At 36.0% G+C, this 18,622-nt stretch overlaps 5 protein-coding genes across 7 annotated transcripts; 2 read left to right on the top strand and 3 right to left on the bottom strand.

Annotated features, from left to right (window-relative positions):
- The first annotated feature begins 169 nt into the window (after positions 1–169).
- On the top strand, positions 170–4,707 carry LOC123006916 (organic cation transporter protein). 2 transcript variants are annotated; one of them, XM_044401839.1, is made up of 5 exons: positions 170–476; positions 903–1,113; positions 2,901–3,012; positions 3,063–3,508; positions 3,560–4,707. In XM_044401839.1, the coding sequence occupies exons 2-5, from the start codon at positions 1,071–1,073 to the stop codon at positions 4,618–4,620; spliced, it is 1,662 nt and encodes a 553-aa protein (XP_044257774.1). In that variant the 5' UTR covers positions 170–476; positions 903–1,070; the 3' UTR covers positions 4,621–4,707. The 2 variants fall into 2 exon arrangements, with proteins under 2 accessions (XP_044257774.1, XP_044257773.1); XM_044401838.1 differs by lacking the exon at positions 170–476 and having other exon boundaries at positions 606–1,113.
- A 156-nt stretch (positions 4,708–4,863) lies between these two features.
- LOC123006917 (protein sarah) lies at positions 4,864–6,793 on the bottom strand. Its single transcript, XM_044401840.1, has 2 exons — positions 6,396–6,793; positions 4,864–6,347 (listed from the first exon to the last, which is right to left on the bottom strand). Exons 1-2 carry the CDS (start codon positions 6,586–6,588, stop codon positions 5,875–5,877), a joined length of 666 nt encoding a protein of 221 aa, XP_044257775.1. The 5' UTR covers positions 6,589–6,793; the 3' UTR covers positions 4,864–5,874.
- A 279-nt stretch (positions 6,794–7,072) lies between these two features.
- On the top strand, positions 7,073–11,580 carry LOC123006915 (nuclear pore complex protein Nup54). The gene is made up of 5 exons (XM_044401836.1): positions 7,073–7,250; positions 9,466–10,203; positions 10,251–11,104; positions 11,156–11,275; positions 11,327–11,580. The coding sequence occupies exons 1-5, from the start codon at positions 7,193–7,195 to the stop codon at positions 11,555–11,557; spliced, it is 2,001 nt and encodes a 666-aa protein (XP_044257771.1). The 5' UTR covers positions 7,073–7,192; the 3' UTR covers positions 11,558–11,580.
- Positions 7,753–8,986, bottom strand: LOC123006918. Its single transcript, XM_044401841.1, has 2 exons — positions 8,544–8,986; positions 7,753–8,492 (listed from the first exon to the last, which is right to left on the bottom strand). Exons 1-2 carry the CDS (start codon positions 8,544–8,546, stop codon positions 7,869–7,871), a joined length of 627 nt encoding a protein of 208 aa, XP_044257776.1. The 5' UTR covers positions 8,547–8,986; the 3' UTR covers positions 7,753–7,868.
- A 148-nt stretch (positions 11,581–11,728) lies between the features above and the next one.
- On the bottom strand, positions 11,729–15,590 carry LOC123007361 (zinc finger protein GLIS2 homolog). 2 transcript variants are annotated; one of them, XM_044402623.1, is made up of 4 exons: positions 15,476–15,590; positions 12,749–12,875; positions 12,437–12,693; positions 11,729–12,384 (listed from the first exon to the last, which is right to left on the bottom strand). In XM_044402623.1, exons 2-4 carry the CDS (start codon positions 12,872–12,874, stop codon positions 11,865–11,867), a joined length of 903 nt encoding a protein of 300 aa, XP_044258558.1. In that variant the 5' UTR covers position 12,875; positions 15,476–15,590; the 3' UTR covers positions 11,729–11,864. The 2 variants fall into 2 exon arrangements, with proteins under 2 accessions (XP_044258558.1, XP_044258557.1); XM_044402622.1 differs by lacking the exon at positions 15,476–15,590 and having other exon boundaries at positions 12,749–14,293.
- Between the last annotated feature and the right edge of the window lie 3,032 nt (positions 15,591–18,622).

The raw sequence follows: 18,622 nt of genomic DNA, 5'->3' as shown, positions 1-18,622 counted from the left end.
TAATTACAACAAACCTAATTTAGATGCACTTATCACACGGTTCTATTTATAAAAGCGGAATTAAAAAGATGTTGGTACGTTTGAGTTATCTCAATTTTTCAGTGATAAAAGTGTGTTTGCTCACAGGGGAGCTAAATGAGGATTTTTCCCAAAGAGAGTTTGTCAATTTCATTATCACCCAGTGCGAAACGTACGACTTATATATAAACAGAGAAAAAATTAGGAAATTGTAGTTTTGCCAAAGGATCGGGGACTAACAAAGCAAAGGTTTTAGTACAGTTTTCGATGATCAATTTTATTGACGTTAACTCTCCGACTAGTTTTAAAAATAGTGTTAGTTTGCAGAAGTGGATGTGAGTTATAGAGACGGATACACTTTGTATCTGAGTCATTTAACAGAAATACAATTTATTGTGTGTGACAGGTGCAGAAGGAAATAAAAAAAAATGTTGGGGAATAAGACGAGGAAAGGATAGGTAAATTAGTAAATTTGACCTCTATTCTTTTATAGAGCTTTTTTCGTCAATTTAGAACCGTTTTAAACTTTCTCTTTGCGTTTTGATCACTAACTTTCATCAAATCGTAACAATAGCAAAAAAGTTGACCTACTTGTATCAAAAAAAAAAAAATTACTTGTTGTTCACAAGCATGTTTAAACCGATTTGTTGAAAGTAGCAGATATCGATCTGTTAAGATAAGTTAATAATAAATTTTCATGTTATCAAGGCCAGGAATAATCGACTCACGTAAATCGTAAAAACTCGTAGCAGGCCTAGTGCATCATTGAGAAACAAAACGATTTTTATTGACTGAATAATGTAGTTCCAAAGTCGCGCATTGAGTACCTATTGTATTTACATATTTATGACTTGATAGTGCATTTTCCGAAGCACCCTTTTCAGAAAAACCACGTGCTTTTGGCACCAACACGTGACAAGCCGATCACTTTTCCCAACCACATTTGGTATATTATCTTGTTGGAGAAGCGCAGTCGCTTGGAACACATGAAATGTAAAAGAGTGTAGTGTGTGGAGAAGACTTTTGTTTTGTAAGTCGGAAGTACCAGCGAGATGGACGGGGCCTACGATTTAGAGACCATGATGGGGTATCTGGGTAAGTCACATTTTGGATTTTAACAATTTTTGGGTCACTGACCACTATGGAACTAATTTTAGAATAATGTTTGCCATAAAACTGCAACTTGAGGAGAGGGACCTTCTTGTTTTTTTTTTGATCGCCAACTGTTTGCACATTTTACTATAGCTATTACAAAATTTTATGGAATGATATATTGGCGATATAAATAATCTCAGTTGAAGTAATTATGTACACAATGGCTCAATCACATTTCAAAATCGTGCTAAAAAACAAAGGCCCCATTTTTCGTTCTTGACTTACTAGCACTGTTTTTATCGCTGTTGATTTGTCCCCAATATTTCCGAATCAAAATGTTTATCTAGGCGTTGCAACTATATCGTGATTTATTATATTTGCAGATTTTTCAAAATTGCTTGTTTCCTCCGAGTACAAAGAGATGGAAACGTAGATTGACACACTTGTGGTCATGAAAATAAAAATTAAAACCATAACGAATCCGAGATAATGATTTACATATAATAATGTGAACGACCTCGCCTTTGCGATTATCTTCTGACGGAAAATATCCGAGAATAAAGCCCTTTCTCAACATGAATGTTGACTAAAATCGGGACCCTTGAGCTTGACCTGGAGACAAAATAAGTCATTTCCTGTCCAGTTTGGAAAATAATAATGCATACAATAGGTTGAGACACATAATTTACTATTTATTATTACTACTGTTTTCGTAAAAATTCAAAGCAACAATGTTGCATTCTGTTTGTTTTTAAACATCGAAGCGAGTCTTGAGGTTTCAAAGGAAATGACTTCAATTCAATTATCGCAACTTGTAGTAAAAAAAATGACTAACGAAGTGTATTTAGTAAAATTATCGTTCAAAGATCGTTTTTATTAACTCAATTAACACATTCAGGTAATGCTCACTTGCTAAGCTAATTGTGTTTAATTAGCCCTGGCGCTATATTTACTTGGATTTTTTACCCCACTTACGAAATTACGTCAATCGATGTTATCACTTCTTGCAAAATTTAATTGTCAACAGGGAAATTCACTTGGTGATAAATGATATAAATCTGAATTGAGTATTTTTTTATAATTATCGGACCAGAGACAGTTTTATGCTCTTAAATTTTATCTCTAATTAAAAAGATATTAGGAAATAAATGATGGGACTATAACCTGTATCATTAAAATATTACACATCAAACACAATTTGGCTTATCAGTGTATTGAGAGATAAAATTGTGGGTCAAATAACACAATTGGTCCAGAATAAATAAAAAACAAGAACAAATCTCATACAATTTATTGCGACAAAAAAATTTATTCTTCAATAAAAACATTTTTGTTTGTAAAACTCCGTTAGACAAAGAAACATCAATACCAAATTAGTTCCTAGTTGTGTTTCAAAACCACAAAATAAAAGTTTGGCAGGATTTTAATTTAACAGTTGCTATAATTTTTGTGTCACGGGAGTAAAGTAATAACTTTGCGCCCTTGACAAGTTCGAAATTTTTTGTAGTATTTAAACAGTTTTACATAATTCCCCAATTATCAGTCGGTTTTATTTTTAAAAACAAATTCTTGTTTATTGTATGTTTTTCGTAATCAACATAAATAGCATCCATTACGACTTTTAGGATAAAATAATTTCATAAAAAAGTACTCCCATATCGGCAAATCTTTTTATTTTGCATATAGTTTTGGTCCAGTGATCCACAACAAAAGTGTCAAGGCCGGAAAATGTATTTTCCGGAATCTACAATACTTTACGCTTTTATGCAAAAATTATCTTCTTTTAGGTGACTTCGGTCGCTACCAGATGTGGCAATTCAGCCTTCACATCCTCTCAGCAGTCACTGCCGGCCTCCACATGCTTTCCCTTGTAACAGTGGCTGCAGTACCTGAACACAGGTAATTCCCCCAACACTCCCAAAGCTCTGAAGTAATAAATTTTCCCCCAGATGTGAGATTCCAGGGGTCGATTTCAATCTCACAATGACGAAATTAAATTCGTCCGAACTCGCTTCATACATTCCCAAACTCCCTTCTGGAGATTTCGACAGTTGTAGCCTCTTTAATACCACCACCAATGAGTCGTACCGATGTGATTCCTGGGTGTACGACTACACGTACTATAAGACTTCCAGAGCGATTGAATGGAGTTTCGTCTGTGATAATAGATGGATGGGGGCTGTAGCTCAAGCCATTTATATGTTTGGGGTATTCACCGGAGCTGTAACCCTCGGGAATATGGCGGATAAGTTCGGACGAAAACCGGTTTTCTGCTGGTCAGCTTTATTGCAACTAGTAATCGGAGTTGCAGTGGCTTTCACCCCGGATTATTACTCCTTTTTAGCCCTGAGGTACTTGTATGGGATTTTCGGATCCGCTGGGGCTTACATACCAGGTAAAAAAGTTTTTGTTTTTGAGTGTTAACACTTAATTTCGTTTTTGTCAGGTTTCGTGTTGACGATGGAGCTAGTGGGCCCCAGTAAGCGCTCCATGTGTGGCGTGGCCTTCCAAGCGGCTTTCGCTTGTGGCATTATGCTCGTCGCGGGCTGGGGGGCCCTCATAAAAGACCGTCAACTGCTCCAAGTTGTCTACGGACTGCACAGTGTGCTTCTTATTGGTCACTATTGGCTCATGGACGAGTCACCCAGATGGTTATGGGCCAATGGCCGGTCACGTGATGCCGTCGAAATCGTCAAAAAGGCACTCAAAATGAATAAAAGCCCAATTAATCTCGAAGCGGCCGAATTCGTATCGAAAGGAACGGCCGAAAGTCGGACCAAAACCGAAGACTCCGTCGGAGTTTTGGATCTATTTAAAACACCAAATTTGCGAATTAAAACTTTGAATGTCTGTTTGAATTGGTTTGCGAACTCGCTGGTTTATTATGGGTTGTCGCTGAATACGGGTCAGTTGAGTGGCGATCCGTTTTTAATTTTGTTTGTCATGGGTTTGGTGGAATTGCCCAGCTATGTTCTAACTGTCTATTTGATGGACAGGATGGGTCGGCGGTCCTTAACCGCCCTCAATATGATTCTTGGCGGGATTTGCTGCATCGCTGCAGCGAATCTAACCATGGGAAGTACCGAATCGACCGCCTTCGTCGTCGTTGGCAAATTCCTCATCGCTAGTTCTTTCGCGATCATTTACAATTACTCAGCCGAACTTTTCCCCACTGTTGTCCGAAACTCCGCTCTCGGAATCGGCGCGATGTGTGCGAGAACTTCCGGTGCCCTAACTCCTCTCATAACACTCCTGGATTCGTTCGATCCAACCCTACCGTCCATTATCTTCGCAGTTATTGCCCTAATCTCCGGTTTTCTGACGCTTTTCCTCCCGGAAACTTTGAACAAACCCATGCCTCAAACAATACAAGACGGCGAAGAATTCGGGAAAGGCGACACTTTCTTCACTTCCTGTTGCAAGAAGAAGACTCCGGATGAGGAGGAAACAGTCACTTCCAAACCACCAACTTCCGAACAAATGCAACCGCTGGGGGTTAACAGGTGAAGCGGGCTAGTGACTGTTAGTGTAGTAGGAGTGTGGACTTAATGTCTACTATTTATTCATAAAATAAATATTTTTATAAAAGTAAAACCCTGTTTGAATAGCAAAATCAAAATATGTAACATTTTCGTACCAAATAAGTCACGTAAATCTAGGGACCACGTGACTGGAAAAATTTTTTAAATCAGGATCTAGAATCTATGGAGCTTGTGATGATAATAAAAAATTAAGGAAAACTAATTTATCAACGAATAACTTTATTTACACATAGATACATAGTTAACGTCTTTTTGTTTATTTTATTACCATTAAAATAATAGAAAGTGAATACGAACTATTGTTCTGGGATAAAGCTTGAAAAATAGTCTAAAACAAGCATAAATTATCCATAAACGAAAATAATCTCCTTTTTACGTAATTATATAATTTCAAGCTTCGGAATTGCGGAATAATTCGAGAACGTCAGTGGACATACATTACGACTATACAAAATATACATAGCCATTTTACAAATACGTATCCGTATTTTTTGGTACGTTTACATTCTTTTTTTTATTTATAAAGTTGATCAAACTTGTTTTACACGAAATTGCAGCAACTTTAAATCGATAATTTTGTCACAACCAAATAAACTAACAAAAATTTTGTGTTATCGTTTTTAATGTTACTGAATTTCGTAAATCGTGTAAATATAGTAAGCAAAAAATAAACAATATACGAATCTACTTAAAATTAAAATGGTGAAAAGAGAAAAAATCACAGACTAAAGACTAGCATGAACTAAACATTTAAATTCGTTGTCGTTAATAAATATACAAAGGAAGTTCACAAGTTTTTTTGTAATTGCGAAAGAAAAGTTACTCTAAACTGAGTATGGACTTACATTTGAAATTTTTATCCTCACCCTCCAAAAAATGAAGTTGGTTGTTATTCACCAAAGTACTGAAAACAAGTTTTTCAATTTTTGGAGGCTCAACTAGTGTTTTAGAAAATAATGGATCTAAGTGAAAGTCCGTTACAGATTCATGTTTGAAATTGTCTTAAATTTCCCCGATGAGTACTTTCGGAATTATCTTTTATTAGCAACACTTTTATTATCACATTGAGTTAAATTAATTATACAGTTACAACCAACAAATCAATCACGTAATTCCATAATAAATGAGTGACAGATTCTACATAGAGAGAAATTGACATATTGAGAGGCTCTAATGAAAGCTCACACTTAAAAATAACTTTGAAAACCTGTACAAAACATTAACTCCGTTCTGGACACGACGTCTGTGGCAATCTCCCCTTAGCCCCCGCATTGTCCACCCCGAGGGCCGTGTGCACCACAATGCTGGGCTGGCCGGGGGACGGGGGATGCACCTCGTGCGACGCCCCCGGCGTGAGAGTCGCCAAAGCTGCAAGAAGGTCATGATTGATAATGGGCTCACCTTCCGGCCGGGGCTCCCAGTCGAGAGGGGGCGACGCCGGTGGCGAAATTAGGAACTGCTTGAAGGGGGCTGGCGGCTGCAAACTGGGGTTTTTGACGGGGGTAACGGGTTGAGCAAAGTAACACGTGATCACTGAGTCGTTTATCTTGTATTGGTGGAGCTGAATGCGGGCACTTGCCGCCGCCACTGGGGTCTGGAAGTTCACTCTCAGTCTTCGGAAGCTGCGCAGCCACTGGAATGTCACATCCGGGTCATAGATCCGGAATAGATTCTCTATCTCGCGCTTTTTCTCTAGAATCATCAAATGAAATATTTTGGGGTTTTATGGGAGCTGCTTACCAGATGAGGTAAAGACAGTGTCGTGGATGTTGGTGACGATGAGGGACGTCGGCAGGTCTTCAAACTCGTCGTCGGTCACATGTTCGGGGCTATCGATATCGGCTTCCGCGAGGAGGTTGGGGTGGACGTTGGGGAGGCCGTCTTGGTCGTTTATGATAATATCGTCTTCCATTTCGCCGTTACTTTCAGCCATTGTAACGAAAATAAATCGAAAAATTTGATTATATTTCACTGACACGCGATGTACCGGTGTTTAAACCCCATAAAACAATGCGCACTTTTTTGTTGAAATTAAATGAAAATTAACTCTTATTTGCTGAAAATATTAACACAAAAACATTGCGATATCAAAGTGCAAAAAACACAACCCAACAATTGCAAATGCCAAATGTCAGCAATAATTGACAATTGACAAAGGGGATGAAAGTCGAAAGATCACTCAAGCGAAATTGTTACAGTGGACCAAACCAAACATTAAATATTGTTTGACCTAAAATACTGAACCATATTTCCGACTTACTGAAATTCATTATAAAAGTAAAAAAAATTATGCCTGTGTTCCATCATAAAGTACAAATTGAAAAACAGAAAAACATAGAAAATACCAATTTTTTACTTTTTTCTGCTACAAAAGACTGCAAAATAATTAATTTTGAGGCCATTTTTTTGTATTGGCGGTACTGTCAATTGTCAAAATATCCGATTTTGACAGGTTAATAAGTTTAATTTATAAATAATTCGTTTAAAAAATTGTAATTACTATTTTTATGTAACAATAACGTTAAATTAATACAGTTATGGCATTTTCTTTCGGAAATGCGAACCAGTCAACATTTGGAAGTACGCCGAATAAACGTAAGTTTTTCTATAGTAAGAAAGTTAGGTTAAGTTTTCTTCATGTACTTATTTTCTTTTTAAACAGTAATTAAAAAACAATTAATTGTGTCGCACAAATGCCTGTTGTAACGTTTTTATTTTTTATTATTGAGCTTATAATAAAAAAATTCCGGGTAAATCTATACTCAAACAGTAACTTTTTGTGTAATTCTTATATTAATACAAATTTTTGCACTTTTTACAGAAAAAATGTTAATTGGTCCTTTAAATGTTTTTAAAGGTCAACAAAAATAGTTTTGAGGTGATTGTTACACTTGCACATGTGAGTAAGTGCTTAAAAATTGTGTTGAAACTCAGGTATTCTACATATTCAAATTAAATTTTTATCACAATTGTTCTGTGCAGTACACAGTTAGTTATTTCCTTAGCAAAACATTGATAAGGCTTGTTTAGAAATAATACTTTTTTTGTTACTGGAGCTTGACTGAACGTGTTTAATATCAAAAGAACCTAAATATTATTATTCAAAACTGTATTTTATAGCAATAACGATTTTACAACACATAAGTTTACTTAAGCAAATAACAAAAATATAATAATTATAGTAAAGCATAACAAATATCAAACAAAATGTAATTAATAGGATTTCATTCTTCCGCTTGAAATGGTAACTTGACTCAAATCAGTTGCACAATCAAGCGATCCTGAACGCCTAGCTTTATATCTTTTATAAATGATAATCAGAATAATCAATATTAAAAGCAAACTGACAATAATCACGCCCAAAACGGCGTACAAAGTTTTTCCTTCAACTTCATAATCTTCGTAATTTGTTGCGTTCGACATATCCGTACTTGAAGAAAATACGTTAAATGGGGTAGTAGTAAGAGAACTTCTTTCCACTTCTGTGATTGTTGTAGCATTGTTTGTTATTTCGGTGATTATTGAATTAGTGTTGTTTTCAAAAGTGTCAGGGATTGTAGAGGTTTCTCTAGTACTGCTGGACACTTCGGTTACCAGTGTATTAACGGTAGTGGTGAAATTTCCAAGAAACTCAGAAGTGGTAGAAGCCTCTGTGCTGTTGGTAATTTCGGTAATAGTATTAATCGTTTCCGAAATGGCACTGTTGGTTAAGTCGCTAGTAGCAGGAGGGGTAAAACTCTGCCCTATTTTAAGCATGTTTTCGCCGTCTGTGACTTGAAGTGTCGATCCGACACTTTTAATAGCCGTTGTTGCACTTTTAGTGGGAAATGTGAATTCCTGAAAATGATATATTTAAATAGAGCCAGAAAAAATAAAAATAAAACTTACCATCGTCTTTGAAGTCGTATTATTTTGCGAAGGAAAAACACTTAGCTCTCGACTTAACACTGCAAGAACTTATCAGCGACTGAAAGTTTCTTCGTACGCTTTGAATTTTTATCGCTATTGTTTATATGTGCGACCACGATTTTTCTTCATTTCCTCCTAATTCCTAGTAAAAATTAAACAACAACGAGGGGATTACTCATAAAATGCTGTTTTTAATGCAATTTGTTGTGGTTGGGACAAATGAGAGACGTCACTTTTGATATGAAATTTGGAAGGGTTTTTTTAGACGAAGGAACAAACTATGCAAAATGGACGAGAACTTTTAAAATGTGGTTTCAAAAATACGAAATCTTAGGAAATCTGGCTTCTACCCATTTCAATGTAAACCTTGAAAAATATTTTGAAAAAATTCGTCTGGAATGACATTTGAAAGATTAAAACAATTTCATTTATTTTTTAAGATATACGGTAGCAACAGCGTATTTTTTGCATGATAAATATTCGCATTGTTTTGCATTTTTTTCTTGAGATTAGATTCCGTTTCGAAATTTTGTCGTAAAATATACTTTGATCGAAATTCTAGAATTCTGAATCTTTTTGTTTCTCAAAATATGCAGAATTAATAATGTTTCTGTTTACTTTTGTTTGTTCTTACGTTGTTTTTCGTTTTTCTTTTATTGAACATTTAACAACTCTTGTGGTTTTCTATCAAGGATGTTTAAATTCGTTACCATTTCCTTTGTAAAACATTTTCATGGAATTTATCGAGGAATTTGTCAAAAAATAAAAAACGTGGTAAATTTCAAACAATTTTGTGTTTATTGTGTTTTCTTTAACATAAAACGCATATTTCTTATCATTTCTTACTAAGGCAAGTAAACACCTAGTCACATTTTTATTTTTTCTTATTATTCATCCACAGCCACTGCTTTCGGTACCCCATTTGGGGTAACCACGACCACAGCCAGTACCGGTTTCGGCGGTTTTGGAACTTCATTCGGAACCACTTCCCAACCGTCGACCGGTTTTGGTTCAACTTTTGGCGCTCCTGCTCAATCCTCAGGTTTCGGTAGTACTTTCGGAACCCCTGCAACTTCCACTCCGGCATTTGGTTCAACTTTTGGAACTCCAGCATCATCTTCAGCTCCTAGTTTTGGTACGGGTTTTGGTCAATCGACAGGAGGCGGTCTTTTCGGTACTCCCACAACAAAACCAACCCTTTTCGGTACTCCCACAACTTCGACTTCGTTATTTTCGACGCCTAGTACGGCCCCGAGTTTATTTGGGAGTGGTACCACAACGCAAGCACCGAGTCTTTTCGGGGGCGTCACGACGTCTACTCCTAGTTTATTTGGAGCAGGGAGTACCCCAGCTCCGAGTTTGTTTGGTACTACGACAACTTCGGCCCCAAGTTTGTTTGGGAGTTCGTTTGGGGGGACTGCAACTACTTCGGGAGGTTTATTTGGGGGAGGTACAACGGGGTCAGGGTTTGGATTATTCGGGGGTACTACAACGACAAGTGCGCCATCTTTATTTGGAGGTTTTGGGAGTACACAAACAACTGGGGGATTTGGAGGGTTCGGGGCGAGTGGAGGGTTTGGCCAAACACAAGGGAGTTTGTTTGGAGGAGGTTTTGGGGCAAAACCGGCACAACCTCCAGGTAAATACTCGAGTACCCATTACAGGAATCTGTAACTTTTTATTTAGGTGTTGCGCAAAATGCAGTCACAACTCAACAACAACAAAACCAGCTTGTAATTCAGTCGATATATGCTATAAACATTTTTAATGATGAGAGGGATGATATTTTGAAGAAGTGGAATCTGTTACAAGCTTGTTGGGGTACCGGGAAGGGGTATTACAGTCCGAATCAACCACCGGTTGAATACACCGTTCATAACCCGTTTTATCGGTTCAAAGCAGTCGGTTATAACATAATTCCAGAACATGATAACACAGAAGGTATAGTCAAGTTGATTTTTAACCGAAAATACGCTGAACTCAGTTCGCAAAAACAAGTCCTAATCAATGGCATTAGTGGGATTCTGGGTAATAAACCCAACCTCAAGGTTACAATCCAACACATCAAAGCCCTTTCTGACACACAATCCGAATTAAGAATTGTGGTTATGGAAAAAGGAGTCACCGGAACCAGCCGAAAAATCCCAGCCACCGACTTGGCCAACTATTTGAATCAACCAACGCAAAAACAACAATTGACTAACGTTGGTGTTACGACTATCATTGCGTATGTAACACCCTCGAAAGCAGCATTGGAAGAATACTTAAAAACGGTGCCTCAAGGTTTCGACCCTCAAATGTGGAGGGCGGCGATTATGGATAACCCAAACCCTAGTAAATACATGCCAGTGCCGATTTACGGTTTTAATGACCTTAAGGCCCGCAAATTGAAACAGGAACACGAAACGGGCTTACATAAGGCTTTTGAGGAGAAAATCACAAACGAGTTGGCCGAATTGAAGAAAAAGCATGCGGCTTCACTCGCACGAATTAACGAGCTTAAACACAGATTCCTGCATTTGCAACATAGAACATTGAGAGTAATGTTTTTATTTTTTGTGGAATTGTTGAAGTAGTTGGATTTTTTGTAGATTTTGGTTAGACAGGAAAGTATACGAAAAAATGGCTTGGCCTTGCAGCCTGAAGAGGAGTATTTGAAAGGGAAACTCGAAACGATGTATGCACATCTTAATGTTCCGACACAGTTTAAGGTACTGCCTGTGGTAATTCTCAACAGTTTTGTTTATTGCTGGGTGTTTCAGGGTCAGTTAAATGAGTTAATTTCGACGGTGAAACTCATGGAAAATACAAGTCGGCCCCCACAACCACGGTATAAATTGGTACAGGAGTCTCAAGCTGAACTGAAAGATTTTCTCCAATTGCAACAAAATGGTATTTCGAAATTGGTGGAGATTGTTAAGGAAGACATGCGTTCTTTGAATATCATGGTCGACGGTATGCGCCAGCTTATGCAGAATAAAACTGTAATTTGATCAATAAATTGATTTATTTTTGATTGTTACTTTTCATTTTACCCAAATTATATGAATTTTAAAATAAATAATGAAATTTAAATAATGAAAATTAAATAATTATTTAAATAATAAATTCCTCGAATTTCATGAGACGTATTTGTGAACCCCCTCAAGACTAAAACTCCGAAAACTGGTTTCATTTTTATTAAATAAGCAGAGCTCTGCATCAATAAATATAAAAAGGTTATCACAATGTCTTATTGCCATTAACAAAATTAAATAAAATAAATACGATCTACTCTAACAAACACAATACTCTTAAAAGTCAAACTTTCCTATTAATACTCAAATCCAACGGCACGTCCACATCCATTTCCTGCTGGGGTGCGAAAAAGTACGGACTTTCCGTCATGTACCCAATCAAACCCCCGAACCGGACCTTATCCTTCCCCGCGCAACACATGTGTGTGCAATCGCACGAATGCGCTTCTTGTACCTTCTCAATACTGTTATTTTTGACATTTTCATCCACCTTGTCGACGAAATGTTTGTAGGTCTTGACATGTTTCCGGAGACTACTGGGATCAGTGTACCTCTTGGGGCACCCGGGGACTTTGCATTGGTAAGGTTTCTCAACTTGGTGCGTCCTAGTGTGCTTAAACCGATCACTGGAATTCGAGTACGCCTTGTTACAGCCCGGAACCGGACACACGTACGGTTTTTCCCCGCTGTGTGACCTCGAGTGGATTTTCAAATTTTCAGCGCGCGAAAAGGATTTGTCACATTGGTAGCACTGGTGCGGTTTTTCGTTCGTGTGTGTTCGCACGTGTACCAACATTTTGTACCTAAATTAGGGCTCATTAGTCGGAGTTGGATGGATTAAGCGAGTTGGCTTACCTAGCATTGAATCCCTTGCTATTTCTGGAGCAGCCTTCCCACCCGCAATAGAATAATCCTCCGGGGCCACTGGATGCGTGGATTTTGGTCACGTGACTGGCGAGTTGGTCTAGGGAGTCGAAAGTGATCCCGCAGGACTTCCACCCGCATCGGACTTCGTTTGTTTTGGGGCTTTTGGGGGTGTGTTGGATGACGCTCCGGGCCCGGATTGGTTTAGGGGAGACTTCGATGCTCGATAGGGAGTTATCACTGTCGCTCTATTAAAAAAAATATTTTTGGGTTTGTTTTTTTTTAATTTTGTTCGTTTTCTACCTGAGTGCTATTGGGTGAACTGGGGACGATTATGTCTTCTCTAATTTCATTAATTTCCATTTTGTAGGGGTAGAAATATTCAGGGTAGGGTTGGTAGTAGTAGTGGAGGGGTTGGCCCTCGATCATTCTGCAGTCAAACAAAAGCATTTTGCTGGCACCAACTTCTGATTTCAAATAAGACAAATCGGGAGAAATTTCAGTTTATATAAGTTGTGATAAGAACACATCCATCTCTATCTCTTTCTGATCCACTCGAGGAGAGGAACAAACCACTTGAAATTTGTTTTGTTTCAAGTATAAAAATAATCATATTGTGTAAATTTAAATATTGATAATAAACGTCTTGTTACCATTTGGATTTGATTGGTTTGGGATTGGCGGGGGGCAAAGTAGACTTAAGATAAGTCTGAAGAAAGTCATTCTAAAGTCGATACTAACTAGAAAATTCTAGTTTGCTGGTTTTTATGGTCAGAGGGGCTTGATAAACGTTGCTCATTTATTGACCCCGTAACTGGTTTCAAGTCGCTGATAACCGTCGAAATAATTCCACAAGTCGCAATAATTTTCACAATTTTTTCTCAGAGGTGCATCCTCCTTATCACCTTGATACTACTTTCTGATAACAGCTACGTTTATGAATGATCTGTTAACACCTCATTCATGGAATCGAGTAATCTCTTATCAATTTCCGGTGAGGTGTCTACACAGGATGTAAACAATTCAATCGAAATTGTTTTTTGATCACACTTTACGTGAAAATTTCACAATGGATGTATTTTTGGCTCGAGATAAATTATCACAAAGCCCCCAACCGAGATTGAGTAAATTGCAACACAATTGATGTTGTAATTTTTCGTATTTAGTATCACTGATTGGAAACTGGGAATAACCGGATCGGGGGGTCAAATTACTGCATTGTAATCTTATTTACACATTAACACGAATTGGACATCAAGGAAATGGACGGAAAACACGCGTTTTTTGGGTACCACACGGAACGGGCAATAATATGACGCACGTGGGGGACTATTTTTGTCGAATTTTATCAGTAGGAGTTGGTCTATTAATAAGCAAATAAAAAATGTCCAAGAAATGAGCAAATGCATTGATTCTTTTTTCCTAATCGACAGAAATAAGCCATGAATTATAATTTATTAATTATTATGATGAGTTGTTGTGTCTGTTTTTATCGACTGTCGTGCAATTAGCGGATATTACTAGGCATGTTCTAGAAGATTTTTTTAAATTGGTCGCAATTGATGAATCTGATAACGAGGAGAATTCGAATTGAAGACTTTATGATTATTTCATTTACCTTTTTTTACATGACTCTTATTAGACTTTTAATTCAGTTTAATTCAGTTGCATAAGGTAAATCCGGAAGAAATGGACTTTGGAACTTGGAAACTATTTTTTAAAGTATTATTTAAAAGATGTGTTTTTTTATTTTGTTATGCTTATAAGATGTCTAACACTGAATGCTGCCAGAAAAAACATACATGGTTTAATTTTTTTTTTTTTTCAAAATGTGGTAAATCTCTTCTCGACTTACGCTGTTTTGCACCAAACGCTTTTTTTATTACAGAAACGAATAACAAAATAATACATTATTTAAAAGTTGTATACGTATTTAGTTAACTATCAAAAGTAAAGAACTATTGATAAAATGGACATTTTTAAAAATGAAATTAAAAATGAGGATAATGATTTTTTATCATTAACCATTTTGATATCTGATTTATTAGAATTGATGTATCGAAAAAAATTTGACAAAACTTTAGAAAGAAAGATAAATGATAATGGAAGAGTAAGCTTTTATTTATTTTTCGCATTTGTTTCTTGGAAAAACATTGATACATGGAATGGAATAATTTTATCTAAAAAAAATGAGTAAAAATTTAAAATACCTACATCAACTTACAAAGTTGTATTTTGATTTAACAATGAAATTTTTAATTTTAATTGACATTTACATACAATAACTATTAACAATAACTATTGGACAATGTATGATTTAAATGGAATAATGAAGTATTTAGTGAGAAAAGGTTGAGAAGCCCAGCAATAGACTAATTTTGCATCGTAATTCTGTTTTGCTTTGGCTATTTGTAAAATGCGTATTAATTGTAATAAATTATTGTGACTATATCGGACAAACAACAATCAACAATGTTTATTATTTGTAGTAGATAAAATGTAGACTATGTGTAGGGGGTACCTAATTTAAGTTGCAATTGATTTTGAAAAAAAGTAGGGACAAGGGGATTTACAACAATTTTATACCGATAAAAACTTCACTTGTGGTTTTTCCCTTTAAATTTCCACGTTGCATCAAGCATCCGTTAATCATGTTTACATTTCGCACGCACCAATAATCGTCCTTCCGAGAGTCATTAATCGAAAATAACCGCTTTTGCGAAACCGATAAATCTCGCATGGAAAACATCAATAAGATTTATTAAAAAGAGCACTGGCAAGGACAAATTCGGTCAAATCCAGTTAGACTAATCAAAATCCGGGCACCCCTGACCTCTCGCCATTGAGCAATAATCTCTGCAGGAGGTTGCACGATAAACAATAAATCGTTTCGAAACCCGTTTGGCGCATGCTTTTAATATTTATTTTCTTTTGATTAACCGGTTAGCGCGAAACACCTGCCGCAAGTGGCTCCAAGTCGGACCTCCCGCGAAGCGAAAATTTATCACAAAATCAAACTCAAACACATACCAGAGATTTACAAGCTGTGAGAAACGCACCACTTCGTTCTATAAATTTTCTAAAACTGTTTGTCCCCAGTTACATTCGACCACAGTGGTGTTAAGCTTTTTTCATTTCGGATTAAAAAAAACACATGTTATTGGAGTGGATCGTTGGAGGTTTGGGAATCCTCTTTGGAGGAGAGATGGGAGAGTTCAGCTGGACGACTGCGTCTATTAAAACGGACCCCATACAAAGAAGGCAATTTTGTATAATGCCACCTCACTACTGTCTGCTTCTCCGTCTGGCAAACAGTCGATGGGTTTGCGGAGTGAGATGGAACAGGTCTTTGATGAAGGTCCAAAATGCCCCCAGCAAGGAGCGCTGCTCCGCCCTGCGCTTTTTTAACCAATGATCGTGGGATCTAACCCCGATCAGGGACTTTTTACCTAGTTATTGCGACCGGGTCGTCTTTATCTGGTCATTGTTGGGACACGCACAGGTAGGTAAGAGCCCATTTCGACAAAAAGCGGTTACGCTGGAAAGAATTAAGAAGACAGTTGGAAATATTTTCAAACAAAAAAATTGTGCTAAATACAGAGTTTTATGTTTAGGTACGTACTTCGCTCAAAGTTTTTTTAATATTATCGAAAATAGAAAAATTACAATGCCACGGATCTAAAAATGTCTCTTTTGCAAATATTCCAACATTAATTTTGGAAAATATTTTTTCTTGTTTTTACTTTTTACAACTATTGTTAAGTTTCATGTTTTTACATTTTTCTATTATTTACGTTTGTTTTGGAATTTTTTTTTCAATCACCAAATTTTTTCACCTACATTTTCTTACATGTTCTTACATTTTCACATATTATCAGTGGCGCAGCGAGTGGGGGGTTTTGAGTGTTAAAACTAAAATTATATTCTAGAAACAACTAAATTGAACATTCGAATTTGGTATTCAATTGTTTCCGATTTTATAGTCGTCACCAGGAATATTTGAGATTGACGTATGCAAAGCTTTATGAGGATTAAGCAGCCTTGCGGTCGGCCGTAATAATTTTTCACTGCTGGTGGTACTACCCTGAAGATTTACAAAAGAGTACGGCTCTTTTTTTTCTCAGGAATTTTTGGTGGTAGGCTTTTAATTTAGTACTGGCATAAATTTGGCAATTTATACAGGGTGTTCCGTCTAAATCCCACTTTAGAAGTATTGGGAGTTGCAATAATCGTATTTATTTGAAAATTGGTACATAGCCATAAACCATTAAGTCCTCCTAAATGAAAATGTTTTCAAGATGGCGGCACTTCCGCTTATACCGGAAGTCGGTCTCAACATTCTTATTTTAAATAAAAAGGTATATTTTTTACTGCGTTTTTAGATTAATTGGGTTATTTTAAGGGAATTTTCATCAGCTTTCCCTATACCTAATTTTAGCCGTTTTTGAAATATTTGGAGTTTTTCAAAAAATTTTGGATTTGCACCTAAAAACCGGTAACTCTACTATTTTTTTAAATTTCTTTTGAATTCCTTTTTTTGGCGTTTGAAAGAGAAAGTTTAGATCTTTCTTTCGGTGTTTTAAAATTTTGAAAAAAAATTAACAAACCATAAAATTTTAAGGTTACTTTTGTAATAATTCAAATACCCATAACTCAATTTTTTCAAATAAAATACCCCAATTTTTTTTATACTAAATGGAGGAGAATTTAATTCTGTATCGATCTGTATTAACATTCCCTATACCTAAATTTAATAATTTTTAAGTTATGGTGACTTTTTGTTCAGACTGCCGAAAATTTGTTATTAGCCACATTCGTTTTCGTATAGTTTGCTATGGAAATAAAAAATGTCAAAATTGTTTCTCAATAAATGTCGACAGTGACTTATTATTTGACAAATAGTGCCAAAATATAGAGAGTCAAAGCTACTCAAACTTAGCTTTAATTAATTTATTTTGTATTTAAGGAGAGTGTAACAAAATTATGATATCGTTCATTAAACAAAAATAAACTTTTCTCACTTGTTAGCTTTAAATAATGATTGCATGGTAGAACCTATCAAAAATAATTAAGTTTGCATAACTTTGATCCTCCATATTTTGGCACTATTTGGCAAATAATAAGTCACTGTCGACGTTTACTGAGAAACAATTTTGACATTTTTGATTTCCATAGCAAGCTATGTGAAAACGGGTATGGCTAGTAATAAATTTTCTGTAGTATTAAAAAAAGTCCATAACATGAAAATTATTAAATTTAGGTATAGGGAATGTTAATACAGATCAATGCACAATTAAATTCTCTTCTATTTAGTAAAATAAAAATTGGGGTATTTCATTTGAAAAAATTGAGTTATGAGTATTTGAATTATTACAAAAGTAACCTTAAAATTTTGGGATATGTTATTTTTTTTTTAAATTTGAAAACACCAGAAAAAGGATCTAAGCTTTCTCTTTCAAACGCCAAAAAAAGGAATTTAAAATCTAATAAAATGGCAGAGATACCGGTTTTTAAAGTGGAAGGTGCAAATCCAAAATTTTTTGAAAAACTCCAAATATTTCAAAAACGGCTAAATTTAGGTATAGGGAAAGCTGATGAAAACTCCCTTAAAATAACCTGATTAATCTAAAAACGCAGTAAAAAATATACCTTTCCATTTAAAATAAGAAAGTTGAGACCGACTTCCGGTATAACCGGAAGTGCCGCCATCTTGAAAATATTTTTATTTAGGAGGACTTAATGGTTTATGGCTATGTACCAATTTTCAAATAAATACAATTATTCCAACTCCCAATACTTCTAAAGTGGGGTTTAGACGGAACAGCCTGTATATTAATTTAATGTTAAAGTGATAATGCAGATTTGTAAAGAAACAATCTCGAAAAATAGCAGAATATTAAAATTATTTTTTTTTTTATGAAAGACCAAAAACAAATTTCTGTTACGGACCATCTCTTCCTACAAACCTTTGAAACGTGCCTGTCCTAAGAAATGCAAATTTGTTTATGGTATCTCTACCGCAAGCCCCCTGAACCACCGTGGGGGGTAATCGTCTTATTCTATAGTGAGTCTTAAATATTGTTGGTACCAACTATATCATAACATAATTGCGGCAAAACTTGACTTCAAACGTCATAACGGTTTTATGCATACATACTATGTAAAGTGTTCCAAGAA

The sequence above is a fragment of the Tribolium madens genome, unplaced genomic scaffold (genome assembly GCF_015345945.1).
Source record: "Tribolium madens isolate multiple individuals breed KSU strain unplaced genomic scaffold, Tmad_KSU_1.1 Scaffold_3;HRSCAF=73;Tcas5.2_LG2, whole genome shotgun sequence".
In the NCBI taxonomy this organism is placed as follows: domain Eukaryota; kingdom Metazoa; phylum Arthropoda; class Insecta; order Coleoptera; family Tenebrionidae; genus Tribolium; species Tribolium madens.
Note: the sequence above shows the minus strand (reverse complement) of the source record. Positions and strands in the feature narration are given on the sequence as shown.